Below are 15,659 nucleotides of genomic sequence, written 5' to 3' on the forward strand. Positions count from 1 at the left end.
AAAAACAAAAACAAAAACAAAAAAACTCATTTAGGATGTGAGCATGATTTCTTAGCATCAAAAATATAAACACTTTCCAGTAATTATTAATTTTCAAATGCTTTCCAAATTTTAGAGTTAGATTAAGAAAACCCTTTTGGAAATATCTTGGTCTCTCTTTGAAAGTATTGCTCATCCCATCATGAAGAATAGCTTTTATTGTATACTTCAGTTTGCTCTTAAGATTTCCTAAATATAGGCATCTATACATCAAATTCAACACAGGAAGTAGACAATTGTCTCCCAGACTTCTGGAATTTTTAATGTTAAAGAGGTGATACTCAATTCAACATCAACTGGAAAAGAAAGAGTATGCTGAAAGAAGAAGAAAGTGGAGGTATGAGCAAATAGTTTTGCACTCCTAATCTAGCTGAATTCAGGTTATTTCTTGGTAATTGTGAAACTGTCAATGACACAGAAGATCACAAAAAGGAGAGTCTTGACATAATCCCCTCTTTTGCATATGAAAGACAAACATATATACACAAGGCTCCAGTTAATAGGTAGTCCTGATGAAGCACTGAAAACACCATAAGCATTTCTTTTTGGTGTCTCTGATACCAATTTAAATGTGGAAACTTAAAAATATTTCAGTCTGTCCAACCCAGCAGCAGGATAACTATGTTGTTTACACTGACATATTTAATGCCAGAGTGTAAACTTCCAAGAAAGAGAATGTGCTCCCAACACTCGCTCTCTGTGGGAGGTATGTTAACAGCCTGCTGAGAGACACAGAAATAAAAACCTGTATTATCTCTTGGATAAAAGTGTTGCGCTCTCTTCTGGAGCAGTATTGACAACAATCAGCACTTCAAGGCAATCTCCTCCTGCCCAGCGCTAATTCAGCACTTGCTGTCTCTTGTATGCAACAAAGTCTACTGAATTCCTTTATCTGAAGGGAAGAATTCTTTGGACTCTCTCTACAGAAACAATTGCCACTGCCAATATAGGTCAGTAGTCTTCTGCTTACTCTACTTCTTTCAGTATTTACTACAYCGTTTATCCCTTTGAGAAAATGGAGGCCCTAGTAAGTTGAAAAATCCACCCCCCCCGCCCCGAGTTATTTACCTTGCTGAACTTTATTCACCTACAGTACAGATACTTACCTATGTACAAGTTTGCTATATTCCCTTCATAGGCAAGAACAGGAAACAGGCACTTACAGGCTGCATTTTATCTGGTATATTTTAGATGTCATTCTAAGATGAAATGAATTACATCCTTCTTCCAYTGCTTGTGATGGCAGACTAGTAGATATACACAAGATGTGATATGATCCTGTCCTTATTAGGCACACACAGTTCAATTAGAATATAAATAAGCTTATCAGTTCAGGGCAGGGATTATTACATAACCAATTTTATAGCTATTTTATATTAACAATATGAATAATGTTATGTATTAATGTTTACCCTAAGTATTTACTATGTTCTTGTATAAGAACTCACTTAGCTCACCAATATCTCAAAAAATTTGAACTTGACCAAACTCAAGTAGAAAGGACAYATGAGGCTTCTGCAGAAGCTGTATGGCCTTTATCCTCTCAACCAGCTCTCCATGCACACAGGTTCAGCAAGAAGGAGCACTGCAGAGACTAGATATAGGCAGGGTTATGGTTCTCAGATGGACATGACCTTATCAAATGCTGTTTGTTTGTTGAATATTCCCCAACACTGTCCTCCATCCACAGTATCTGAGCACTGACCACACTAAATGGAATTTCTTCTTTCAGTATGTAAGAGTGCTGTTTCCCTAATAGGATTTTAAGGGTCAAAGAAATTAAATGATTTGTTCAGATGTCAAAAAGAGACCAAAGTGGTTTCTCTCCAACCCCAGCTGATAGTCTCAGTATGGATGAGACCCTGTGTGACCCACTCACAGTCTCCCCAGTGTTCCAAGTCAGCAGAAAGATAACAGACTACTGATTTTATTAGGCAACTGTAAGCAGGGGCTATATTAATTCTCTTACATCCTCACTCAAGCTCATGACATGTAACAAAACCTCCATGGTACAAAGTCAAAACATTTTTTTGTTGTTTCCCCCCCCCCTTTACACATACATTATGCAATGGAAATTTACCAGGGGCCAGTTTTGTTTAAAATAAGTTTTCATTTTTGGATTATTTCAGAATATTACAATACTAAATAAAAAGAAATCAAAAGTATGGTTCCATGGGATGCACTACGTTTCCAAGTAAGTAAATATTTGAAACTATTAATGAAAATGGAGTATTTTGTCACTTATCATAGAGCAAAACTGGAAGGAAAGAAAAAAAAGAAAACAGAACAATGAAAAACTGCCCCAAAGCCTACCCGGCTGATCTCAAGTAACAAAGCAACTTGCTCTGTGACTATTAGGATTAATGAATTCTTGTTTCCTACATACTTGATGGCCCCACATCTTTTCCCACTGCAGCTATCCTAGCTGCCCTATCAACACCATAGACATTTCACTTATGATTGCCCTTTCCTCTGCTACATCCACTTTCCCCACATCCTCATGCCTCCCAATCTGTTTATTTCCAGGTCTCCCACAAAACAACCGGAAAAGGCACAGCACTCTGTTTCAAGTGCTAAAATGTTGGCTTCCAGTTGCACAGGCTGAATGGTTAGTTACAAATCTAACAGTAAGTAACTTTTGAGTCCATACTGTAGCCTGTTCTTCAGCAATGGCACCAAGCTAAATTTCTTCTCCTATACTTGGCTTTCAGCTTCCAAACTTGCTAAAACTTTCCATGTTTGAGATCTCTGCTGTTCTGTCAAATTTGGTTGAAGTTAGACAATTGGTACGAAAATAAAGGGAGAGTAGCACAGAGATGGCTGATGGAGAAATGAGGAGAAAAGCAGCTAATACATGGCCTGTTTTGGTAGAAAACTAAACCAACTAAACAAAGAGAACTTACTGTTTTAGGAAAAAATGTTGTTTGAAAGTATTTAGAGAGCTGTTTTKGGGAAGAATTTGAGTTGCTCTTTTCTTCACTAGCAAAGGGAACACTGTTCATCACCAACCAGTAAGTCGCAAATAAATAAGTAAACATTTATGGGATTATATTATGGATTATTATATATGAGAGAGCAACAAGAGAAGTTTCATTTTACAGCAGCACATATAAGCACAACAAATTAGCATACTAAAACCTGAAGTTCCACACTAGCAAAAGAACTACTATAAAATGAATTAGCAATATCCCCTTTTCACTGCTTCAATTCCTACATAGTGGGGTGCAGAAAATAATACATCACATAATTGTTTTTGCTCTTACGTTCTTTTATTACTAAAGAATCTCAGAGTGGCAAAAGAAAGTGTGTTAAATGATTTTTAAAATCTGAATTTTTATGTCTGACCAATAACTAAATGAAATTGTTTAGTTTCAGAGTAAGATTGATGATTGCATTTTAATTGATTAAGCTGATTATCCTCATTCATTTCTTCCAGTATTTCTTCTTGAAACAATAAATTCAAAAAGGTAATAAAGTTAAATAATAATTTTAAGTAACAGTCAAATGACATTTTTAAATAACATAATTTTGTGCACTTTAGGGCTTTGAATACACATTTAGCCACATATTTAGAAAGTTCTGGAATATGAAGGACGCAATAACATTTTATGCAGTTTTATAATTTTCGCTTCAAGCTTAAGCTATGTTTCTGCCATAGTTTTCCTTAGGGTAATTAGCAAACCACTCAGCTAGGAGATTGATTTTTCCTAAACACTACCTTTGCAAACCCATTCTGGCAACACAGGCTGGCCATCACTAGCAAAACCCAAGCTAAAACTAGATGTATTGGCTTGGACTAGGATTGTGGGATCATACACATTTCTATATGGGAACATTGTCCAGTAATTCTACTCTTTGCCAGCAAACAGTACTCTAAGAGATTTTCTTTCAAACAGTAGTTTGAAAAGATTTGATTATACTTAATTAAGCTTGGGAACTGTCACCATCCTTTTAGCAACAGTTGTGGTGTAGAAGGCTTACAGAAATTATGGTATTTATGTGGAAACAGCATTTCATTTTCTTATGAGCAGTCATTACTATGTCAGTCTCATAAGGAACTGTTCTAGCTAAATTATGAGACAGCTCTAAAGCAATTTAAATGGTATACATCATTTTCTATTGTCTTAAATCAATAAGATTTATCAGTAGCCCTCTCTTATTAAAGAGGAAATAAGAAAATAAGCAAAGAGTAGATGTTTCCTTTCCCATTAAGCCTTCAGTGACTACAAACAACTTATCAGATATAGATTTTAGGAAAAATACTTTGGTTCATAAATATTGGATTGTGAAGTCATATTGCACAGAAATAGACTAGTCAAAGTTTTGAATTGAGCTAGTAACTCTCTCAACTCATATAAGAGGTTTTCTCCATTCCTTACCCTGCCTGCATGGCTTGTTATCTATAAAACGAGAGGGATCTCTGAAGCAGGGAAATGACTACAAGAGAACAATAAGGAGTAGTTTAAGTTTTCTTCTAGGGGGTGAGCRAAGACAAGAGTTCTTAGAATTTTCTTTGTTCCCTTCTCCAAATCAATTATCTCTTAAAAGGCAAAAGTCAACGTCCTACTTCTGAGCATTATACAACTTCTATACGTATGCCAAAGTAAAATGAGCTTGCAAGAAGTCCACTGTCATCATCCAAAATTTCAGCACTGTGGTCTTACAAGACTTCTCATAGTTTACCTYGGATCCTATTTTAAAAGCAAAAGTTAATGAACTATCTTTTCTCCTCCCTGTCACAAGAGGGTGAACTCAGATATCTAGCAATTTCCTAAAGTGYATCTTAATAATATAATTCTTAGCAAATAGCAAGACATTTCAGCATAACAAGAAATCTAAAGGGCCACCGAAGTAGTACCATAATTTGTCAAAAACACTGAGCAGCTAGCATTWACACATAGATATGACATGCTTTATTGTAAACACTGATGTTAACTTTTCAAAACCATATTCATTTGGGGAGAGGAGAGTGAAAAAAGAAAAAGGCATTTACCAGCGTTCTATATGAAGAGTTGAAAAAGTCCGTGCAGCAGCTTTTCTGGTTAAAAGTTTAAATCCACACTGTGTGTCCCTGATCCCTTTGACACAGAGAAACCATACAAGGAAATGGAATCCATACATAAGAAGAGTTCGGAAGTAAGAGCGCTGTGAACAAAAGGCAAGAAGTTAGATGGCTGCATTTAACTGGTGAGCAAAGAGTTTGGAAAAAGCTGGCTTAAAGSACAATAATTCTGCTTTGTAACAGCTTTTGAAGTTTATAAACTGTTTTTATTTGGTATGGGAACAAAACCTAACTTCTAAATTGTTACAGCTGAACAGAATCACAGCTGAAAAGATAGGCTTGCCAGTTAAGCCCATGCGCAGGATACTAGCCTAGAATATGAGAAGTTCAAGTTCTTGACCCTGCTTTCCTTAATTYACATCATCTTTTCGTTCTGGCTAATACATATTAAGTAGAGTAGGAATCTGAATTKCAGGTCACGAACGGGACAGTCATATCTTCTCTATGATTCTCTGGGAAYTGGGGGTGCCAAGACAGGAAGAATGAAAGAGGAAGGGAAATTCATATTACATTCTCTACTCCCACTTGCCACTTAAATGCTAGTCTTMCATTTTCATAAAACTTTGCTGAACAGGTCCAACAGATGCAAAAGTTACCATAAAGGATGATGGAGAACAAACCCAGTAGGACTGCATAAAAACTGTTTTTCTTAAGAATACACACTAAAAATGAAACAGGTCTCTAGCTATTGCTCTAACACAAAAATTAGAGTTTTATATCATTCCTAAAAACACCAAATTKAAGCATCCCTTGTTTGCAGCACAATTCTTTTATTCAAGATCCAATGATATTTAGAGCTTACATAGTGTTAAGACACTTAGGAGAACGCAATTAGGAGATTGCACTTTTTTGTAGTATATGATGGATCAAGCAACAAACTGAATCAAAGTAACTGCTGATATAAACAATATTCTTTCATTTTTTATTTCCAGCAATGATCCACAGCCATGTTTTCTATTCTTTTGCAAATATATTTCATGTTCCTGGCAAATGTTTTCCCAGTCTACTCTTTGGTTACAATTTTGTTCTTGATGTAAAAATCATATGATGTGTTTGCCCATGTAAGCCAGAGGTTTAACTCTGGGTTTGAAAATGTCCTTCTCAGCTTGTGTATTGCAGACAACTTCCAAACAACTGTAACTTAGATCCACAAATCACTTACAAACTCACTGCAGGTCTTCATTTCAATTTAGGTTCTTGCATCCAAGATTTCTAGCTAAACGTGAAATCTTTGGGAGCCAACATTTTAGCTGGTAAAYATCCCTAGGTGATAACAGATGTCTTTAAAGCAACTCATTTTAATCCTCAGTTGAAAAATGAGAAGATGCTCAATTTATTATGTAATAGCCTAGCGCTGAGAGCACTTATTCAGGAAGTGAGACTTCTCTTCATGAACTTCCAATTTTTTCTTTGGCTTAGGGAATTCAAATTCCTATCTTGTGCCTCTGAGAAGAGTGTTCTAGCCATAGAGTCATGACAGATCTGGTGTGGACTCTTTGCCTCTTTTGGGTTGGGGTAGACCACCATGTGACCAAGAATGCAAGGCTACTAGTGCCAAAAGGAAAGCAGCAAGAGGCTGTATCACTGCCATCCAATCAAACTGTGTACTTCATGAAGAGGAGCTCCCGCATTATGTTCATTGCTCCAGGACTACTTATGCACATCATGCTAAGAACTCACTAAAGCTCATTAACAGTTTTGTAAACAGAACAAAAACCTCAGTCTCTTAAAACTGAACTTAAAGGTGAAAATTCTGGTCTTAATCATAAATCCCTTACAGCTGCACATCACAGCATCATTCTACTGTTCCACATACTACCAAACCCAGAAAAAAAATCTTGACCTCTCAAAACTGTTTAAATTTTTATATCTATTGAAAACAAACTGTTTTGTAGTGCAACGTTAGAGTGGTAAAGGCAGTCTTTCCTTTCTGGTTGAGGGATAGCTAGGGTGATGAAATGGGTTACATACTTCAGAGCAACACTACCTGAACAGTTAGACTCCTGTTTATGATTATCATAAAGTCAGAAATAAGGGGAGAAATAAGAAGCAAAGGAGAGGCACACCTCCTGAAAACAAACAAAAACCCCACATATTTTTGGCTTAAGAAAGATATTCAGCTTCAAGTCTTCCCTCACCTGGCAAGACTTTCAAAGATGGAAAGAGATATGAATGCATTGAAGAAAGTTCACTTATATCCAATGCTTTAAAGTGACCAGACAATTACGTTTTCTGGACTCAGATTTACCAGCCACATGCTCTATGTGTACCAGCATCATCTCTASGATACACTGACTGTACAGCTAAAATTAATGTAAAGAGAGTGCATTCTGTGCTATAAGCACATTAAGTACCACATCAAAGATTTATCCTCATTTCTCAAAAAGATGAAGGGTTTCTTTTGTGAGGATGCTAGATTCACACACTACTACTTATAAAATTAAGTATTAAACATTGATATAAACAAAGCTTACTCTTCAACATTATGAGTGCATTCTGCTAAAGACATTAGTCCAGCAATGCATCTGTTGCAATACAAGTTCCATGCCTGTGCTTTGTCAACTGTCTGTCAAGACAGCAGAAAAACAGAYGCAAGATAAAATTATGTTCCTGTGCATCACTGTCTATTCCACAAGAGCCACATGCTGAGTAGTACTGTCTGTGTTCACAACTCAAATTTCACTATGAATAATACAGAAAAGTTACAGCATTTTCCTGTGGATTGATATACTCTTCAAACACTCTTTATTGCTGAGTATCCCTAATTCAGTTTGAACACATCTCAAAATCTGCAGATCAACAAGCTCTTGTACTGGAAGAGAATCAATAGTCAGCTGCCTTTTACCCCAGCCCCCAGTACTGGCAAAATATGCAAAGAAACACACATGCAAAGAAATTATTCCAGTGTAGGAGCTTTAACTCTTCAGAAAAAAACAAAACAAAACAACAACATTAACTTCTACAGATTGTGCCTAAAAATTGAAGCACTGGCTAAAACCAGTTCAAAGTTGGTGGTGCCTGAAATGTAGAAGAACACATCCCTTATATATGATATATACATATGCTCATATGCTAGACTTATCATGAGTTTTCTCTACTTTTAGCTTCCAGTCTTTTACAAATTCTTATTATTTATTTGTAAAATCTGAATAGCAGTATCAAATAATGGAAATGTCTAAGTATAACTCTGCAGGAAAGGGAAACGTACCTTTGCTATTGAGTCCTTCTCCAGATGAGCTCTAGAACCACAGGAAATAGCCATCTGGTTCTGCACAGAAATACAAATTTAAGATTTGTCATCTGAACTACCATTTGAGGTTTCTCATGAAACCTTCAAGAGTGATTACAGATGTATAATAAAAAGTTCAAAGCAGTACACCTTTCTGCTTCCTGTAGCTGTACTTTTTACACTGCTAGATTCTGTGGCTAAAATAAATCTTTTCTACAATTAACAGACCAGCTAAAGTTTACTGCTTTTTGTATACAGCACATATGAATTGCTGCGATTTATTCATGTCTGGTTCAGCTTACATTGTTCTTCTGAGGTATGCAGACAGCAAACATACTGAACAGCACACAAAGTGCCTAAGCATGCTCAATGCATATAGATATGTTTGCTCTTAATATTACATTGTGAAAGAGATAGCAGAATATTTCACTGATGTATTTTCAAACAAAATGCCACAGTATCAGTCAAAATATCATCTCAGATCAAGAGAGATGACCCTAACGGAAGATTTATTCTCATGCTACTCCTTCTCACATAAATTACCTCTAACCCGCTGCATTCGAGAGCATGTGAGAGAGGCTGGAGAACGAGCAGCTGCTGCTGTCTTGGCAGTGGAATAACATGGAAACACTGCCACCCTGTGGCTCCATGACACAGGGTACCACTTTCTTTCACATAGGCACACCTATTAGACCCTCCCCTGGAAGGCTGCATATCACTTTCTGCATTCTGGAAACTAGCTAAAAAGTACTTCATTGTTCTGACTTTAAACACTAGGTCAATGGAAATAAGTCTCAGTTCTTTCAAATCAAGCACCTGAAAGAGAATGGCTATCCAGGGAGAAGCTCTTATTTCACAGTGGTGKTTTTTTTTCGGGGTTGCAATAGAAGTTCTTTACAAATAACGTGAYTGGAAAAAAGAATCTATATAAGATAGGATGACAGATGAAAATAAAATACAAAATTCAGTTAACAAATGAGTGTTTTTAACTGATGCCATGCGTTGCACAGCATTTTTCATTTGTAGCTATTATACTCTGTAAAAATACTAAATAGAACACTATGTACCACACTGAAAGTGGCACCATGAATGGAGAGGAGGTAAAAACTTAMAGGAAGTTATCTATGGACAGCCCATTCTTACAATTTCAAAACCTCAGGTCTCCAGACTGTACCTAAATCTTTAACTAGATCTCAGTGAACTCAGGTTAAAGGTAATTACAACAATCGACCTATATGCATGTGTATTACACTAAAACCATGAGAACTTATACGCACAGGCCACGGCTGAAGATTTTTTAGACCTTCTTCTACTTTTTCAATATCTGGAAATTTTGTAGCTCCATCTGCGTCAGCCATGAGAATTTTCTTCCCCCGAGAACTAAAGACACCCTGCAATTGAAACAGTTAATAAAAAAATACACCTTCTAAATCAATATTTGTCATGGTAAGCTAGATAATGCAAGACATTGCAGAAAMCTAGCAGTGCAATTGAAGTAGTGGTATCACAAATTGAACACAACAAGTGATTCTTAATATTCTGCTACTAACTATAAGTAATTAATTCATTTTGCAACAATGCCTAGGGACTTCACATACTGATCACTGTGGAATGCTGATCAGTAGTGTATTAACACAACAGAGTAACACTACTGCTCCTGAAGGGCTTACAAAGTAAGAGTTCTGCAAACTCAAATCCTGAGAGATATCAATTTGCTACAGTTAGTTATACAGGGAAGCACAAAGAAGCAGTGATTAGCAACTGTTGCTGTACTGGATAGCTTTTCTTTGTCATCTGAACTTTGCTTCTTTGTCAGCCTAGAGTCATGGAAAGGAAGATGCAGTGCTACCTTCTAACAGAGTTTCAACAGTAATGAAAAGAGAATATTTCTCAAAACTAATTTAAAATTAAGCACAGTGTCATGGCAAATGGTCTGTGACGAAGCAAACCTTGCAACCTATTTTGCCATATTCTTAGTCAGATCTTTGACAATTTTTGAAGGAGTTCAGATAGGAGAACAGTAGTGGGTTTGCCAAAAGCACTGTCATAACTGGGCACATATGATTTGGTAAATAAATCCACTCTAAAGTCTACAATGTAAAACTGTATCACACAGTCATTCCCCTCCTAGAAGGGCAGAAAAATTGTATTTCTTACAAAAATCCAGTATATTAATTTTATGTTTTCTTTATTTCCTATAGTTACTGGTGTTTCATAAGAAAACCTTTAAATTGACTCATTAAATATTTAAGTTTTACTGAGAAAATCAGTGGAAAAAAAAAGAAAAAGATTTTTGAAATCATAAGTACAGCACCTAACAACTGCACACTTTACAATTACTTATTAGACTTGTAGAGGCTCTGAAAACTCATAAATCATACCCACCCCTTACTAAAAATGTCATTTACCCTAGAAAATGTTCCTTAAAAATTTTGAAGTTATTTTCTAGACATGATTTTATACAGTCTGTATATGCACATTAGTATGTGAAAGCATAAAGTGTGCCCCTTCTACCACCAAGTGCAGTTGATAATGGTGGACTTCAGTAAATACAAACTTTCTTGGAGGAAAGTGTTCATTAGCTCTTTTTTTAAAGAGTTAGAGTTAMGAGTTGGAAAGCAATGTTTGCAAATTTAGCTGTACTTCCTTTACAAAAGTTTTAGTTAAATCTAATTTTTTCATTGTGCTCTTTAAATGCAGGGCTATTTGTAAGCAGAACTAACAAAATATGAAGTTCAAGTCTAATACTAAAAAAAAAAAAAAAAAAAAAAAAACCCTTTTGAATTCTTCATATGAGAAGAGTTCTTTTGTTACTGTTCTTCCCAGGTAGAGAATATTGTTTTCAATATCTAAAATAAGCTTACTTTGTAAAGTGTTTTTGCCTTAATTTATGGAACCTGTTCTCAGTTTTCCTATAATCATTTTGTTAATGTATTAAATTCAAAACTTCAATCATCACAGCTGTATCACCTGCATATTGGGGCAGAACTCGTTCAAAYAGAGAAGGAGATGAAAGGAGATGAAAGTATCAGTTACCATCCTGACTGCTCCTCCTTTCCCTCGATTTTTTACCAAAGAAAGCACTCGCACTTTGTCACTTCCATATTTCTTGCAGTACTTCAGCGCAACCTAACAGACATACAAAAAACAGCATAAAACAAGAACAGGAATCAAGGTAGAAGTTTTCATTTGCTCACCATTTTTTTAAACTCAATAGCACAGAATTATAGTCACTTCAGTCTGCATAAATATATTGCCYAGGGATTGCTGAAGTCTGCTCAGGAAAATAAAAACCAGTTCACAGTGAACAGAAGTCTGAAAAAGATAGTCATGTTCAATAAGAACGGGCTATTTCCTCAAGCAGTTCTAGACYGCATTTTCCCTATCTCACCAAAGCCTAAAAGACTCAGTACTGATGTAGTTAATATTAAACTACTATAGGCCTTTTATATTAACACGTATGACTAGACAAAGAAATATAGTTTTCTAGAGTTACCAATTTCCCCATTTGTTTCACTGTTATCTGTGGTTTAAAAAAAAATAAAAATCAAAGGTCTAAAATCCTATTCACACTGCAGATTTATGTACTTTTGGTCCATGCTGCAGAAGGAAAAAAACATGAGTCCTCTCCTCTAATTTTTTCCAAAGGTTGCCTCAAATCCTTGCAAGTTCAGAGGTTCAGAAGTCCATGGCCACCACGTGCTGCTAGAAACGATGCTAGAAGGAACACAAGGAAGACAAATATACATGCACAATGCTTAACAGACATCTCAAGAAAAGGAAATTAAAGAAGTAGCACTCTTGTTAGTAGCTGACCCAAACATCCATCAAGTAATAGTTAACCAAAATTCAAGTTGGTCAGCCCTCACTTAYATTCATCAGGCAAAAGCAGAAGAACGCAGAACTATTTTGAAAACTACTACTACTAGCAATGGGATTTAAGTGAACAGGTTTATGAACACAGTAAACTATGTTATATTAAAAAAGACTAAAATGACAGTTTAAAAAGAGAAGCACAGAGAAGGATGAACAGGCTTATTCTAAGAATAACTACTGTTGTTCTTAGAAGAGAAGAAATTCTGAAAAAAAAAAAAGAATGGAAATTTGGAGAAATCTCCCCTGCCTCAGGCTTACTGATACTGTCATAAGATAATGGATTACAAATTATGATGTATTTGAAGTGGCACTATGGAAGTGGGAGTGTACTTGTGTTGCTGTAACACTCTGGAATATCATTCCATGAATGGCATGGGAAAGAGCTATAGGACATGTCAGCCACTCTGTCCATCACAGTTAAAAAAAAATCACCTATTTCAAAAGGCTTCTTAGCTTCACTAAGCTTTGTATCACTACGTATTTCAGAAGAAATTCGATAAAGTTAAAACTAGAATTTCAGTTGCAGGAAAGCAGCTATCACATCAACCAATCACAAATAATAGCATTTGCAAAAGAGTTAGATGYGTGTATGTGACATCTATAATGTACGCAGAATAATGACAAAGTGTTTGGAAACCAAATTTTAATTAGCAAGTAGAGAAAATTATTTGAGTACSAAGAATGTAAGGACAAAACATGCATGGTTCACAAACACAATATATAAACCTATACATCCAATTACTTGGTAAAAATCTGCTCTTTCTTACCTTCTTGGTTTGATCTTTACTACCATCGTCAACCACTATTACTTCATAAGTGAATGAAGGATCTTGTCTCTGAAAAATAAACAATGCATTTGATACAACCTCTTCAGTAGGCAGCACATCTTTCATGCATCAGTGTTCTTTTTCCTTAGCACCTTCTCATTTGTGTTTACAGACAGCAATACAATGTAGTAAATTTGTTAAGATGGCAATTAGAGTTGAAGAATCTTGCCATTTAGATATCTGTTCCATTACCTAACGCTTGTCATATCGTGCTATCATCTAGCACTGAAAAAATCAATTTATTGAAAAGAGGCTTGTGAAAGCTCAAAACATCATTGTTAAAAAACAAACAAAACCCCAACAAACAAACATTTCCCCACCTCCAAACCTTCATAATGGCTTTTCAACCAGATAATCAATCCTAATAAAGAACAAATGTTTAAAAATATTGGACACACAAACTAGGTTTTAGTTTAAGAAGTTAATTCTGGTTAATTCTTAATCTCTATCTTGGATAGATATCTTGCATGTAAATTTTTGTCATGATACAATAGTTAACTGAGTTTTTACTTAATTTAAAAAAAAAAAATAGACTTTCCAGCATTTGATCCTAAAATAACCAATAAGAGACAGAAGTGTTGCTTCCAAGCAGCTAAAGTTATAATGTTTTAACATATAACAAAATAATCAAGTGACTAGATCACAGACTTGCATAATACACAGAAAAATAATGGATTCTGAATGCAAGATGAAAATACCTGTCTTTTTTCTAGATAATCCAAAGCTTCATCCATCATTAGAGGCACTACAGAAAAGATAGAGGAGCTCAGGTTAGTAGATATAAGAGGCTAAACACCAAGACCACCAATGAGCACATGTGCAAGCAAGTTGATAACAACCGTGAAGCTAAGGAGAGAGCAAGTTGCTTCATTCATAAAACACTCGCTTCAGTAAAAAAAAAAAGTTAGCACCTGCAATTCTAAATCCTGTCCTTGCTGAATATGAAAAGAATAATGAAAAAAATCTACATTGAAGGGAATAAAAATGTTTCCTTAAAGATCAAAGCCAATTTTCTATTTTGAAACATGCAATTCTCTAGATAATRCTAAAGAAACAAGAAAACAGCTGTGGCTTACCCTGCAAACCAGCATTTAATAATCTTTTTGTATTTAAGAGAGGTGACAGAATTAATCAGGAGAAATTTCTAATACTAGTCAGTATCGTGCAGTTTTTGTACTACTGGCATAGATGGTTAGGCACCTAACAGGCACTACTTTTGCAGCTGTAGATTAGAAAAATATTYAATCTCATGGTGGTCTTTGCAGTATATGCTTATTCCCAAGCAGATCTCTACCTCTGGAGAGAAGGCKAAATGTAAAATCACATGAAGTGTATTAAACCCTTGCTCACAGAAAGCAGGGAAGTCTGAGAACCAGGACATCCACTGGAATCTACTGGACTCTAGAAAGTGCCAGAGCTACCCTGCTGTCTAGATACATGTTACTGGCAAAAATTCCTTGTCGTGGAATCCTGAGCAACTCAGTATTTTCACTTCACCTGGAAAGGGGAGGACAGCATGTGCTACCATGTCAACCACARTAAGGGCTTCAGAGCTTGAAATCCCATCAGAATGGGATAGCATATGAATGGCCAAGACAAAAGTAAAAACAAAACAAAACACAAAACTCATGAGATCATCCTTTTTCTGYCTGAAGCTGCTGCTGTTTGTTTCAGAGCGGGAAAATTTCATATTGAGTTTAGAAGTCCTTTTCTACTTCTCTCCTTACAGCATCTACAGGGGAATAAGCAGCTACTTTGCTGTGCTTTATTTTAATATAGACTATTCTTACAACTAACAGTKGTTGCTAAAAATAGCAAGGGGCACTTTCTCAATTCTGAAATTCAATGTACTTGGACGAGTTTCTGCAAACTGGGCACAACATCAGACMCATAATCCAGCCTGCCAGAATCTGTTGCTAACATAAACTAACCTCTGCATTATTAGAGTAATAATAGATAGACTTTCTTCTTTTTCTCAAAAMAAGAAAAATCTTACACCGGTCTTCCTCATTGTATGAAGGCACAACAACAGAGAGCTCCCTTGTAGGGGGATCATGTATACTTGGTACAGGTTCTTTCCTGCCTTCAGCAGTTATGAAGAACTTCTCTTCTTCATGTCGGTGAATGGTTGGCATTTTTATGGCAGTTATGTGAGCAATCATACAAATCTGTGAAGAAAAAAAAAACAACAAAATCTTTGAATGCTGTTTACGGATTAACATTCCATTAAAGATTTATCCAGCTGTTGCAATGTACAATGAGCATAGCTAGGCACAGTCTGTAAATAAATAAATAAAWAAATCAGTTTTCTGTCCAGCTAAAACAAATCAGTAAAGCCTGTCGTTTTGAAGTACTTTTACTTGGAAGCAATAGACGTGCAGCACTCCTGATCATCACCAGCATTTCGGTTTCCCAGCACCAGACGTCTCAAAATTACATCTTAGTTTAATTACCCAGAAATAGCCAAGACCCCCTAATGATTAAGGCGCAGAAAGCACCACCAGGGCACTCTGCAGACGGTCCGAGGCCAGTAAAAGGCACGCCATGCTCAACGGCTTTCACCGGCCGCCACCGCGGCGCGGCTCGCGCCAGCGCACCGGGGCGCTCACGGCGCAGCCGCGGCGGC

At 36.2% G+C, this 15,659-nt stretch overlaps 2 protein-coding genes across 3 annotated transcripts in view; one reads left to right on the forward strand and one right to left on the reverse strand.

Moving 5' to 3' along the window:
• The window catches only part of ALG5 (ALG5 dolichyl-phosphate beta-glucosyltransferase), a 22,921-nt gene extending 7,312 nt beyond the window's left edge, over positions 1-15,609 (reverse strand). Inside the window, exons 1-8 of one of the 2 annotated variants that reach the window (XM_085320646.1) lie at positions 15,487-15,609; positions 15,030-15,201; positions 13,732-13,778; positions 12,974-13,042; positions 11,301-11,459; positions 9,608-9,721; positions 8,310-8,369; positions 5,033-5,184 (exon numbers count right to left, since the gene is read on the reverse strand). In XM_085320646.1, the coding sequence (XP_085176772.1) occupies positions 5,033-5,184; positions 8,310-8,369; positions 9,608-9,721; positions 11,301-11,459; positions 12,974-13,042; positions 13,732-13,778; positions 15,030-15,195 (767 nt within the window). In that variant the 5' untranslated portion in view covers positions 15,196-15,201; positions 15,487-15,609. The remainder of the gene's footprint in view (positions 1-5,032; positions 5,185-8,309; positions 8,370-9,607; positions 9,722-11,300; positions 11,460-12,973; positions 13,043-13,731; positions 13,779-15,029; positions 15,202-15,486) is intronic. The other variant, XM_085320647.1, reaches the window with a different exon arrangement.
• The window catches only part of EXOSC8 (exosome component 8), a 12,879-nt gene continuing 12,729 nt past the window's right edge, over positions 15,510-15,659 (forward strand). The window contains exon 1 of the mRNA XM_085320695.1: positions 15,510-15,552. Within this exon, the coding sequence (XP_085176821.1) occupies positions 15,510-15,552 (43 nt within the window). The remainder of the gene's footprint in view (positions 15,553-15,659) is intronic.

The sequence above is a fragment of the Rhea americana genome, unplaced genomic scaffold (assembly GCF_003343005.1).
Source record: "Rhea americana isolate MKP2758 unplaced genomic scaffold, rheAme1 scaffold_65, whole genome shotgun sequence".
NCBI lineage: Eukaryota > Metazoa > Chordata > Aves > Rheiformes > Rheidae > Rhea > Rhea americana.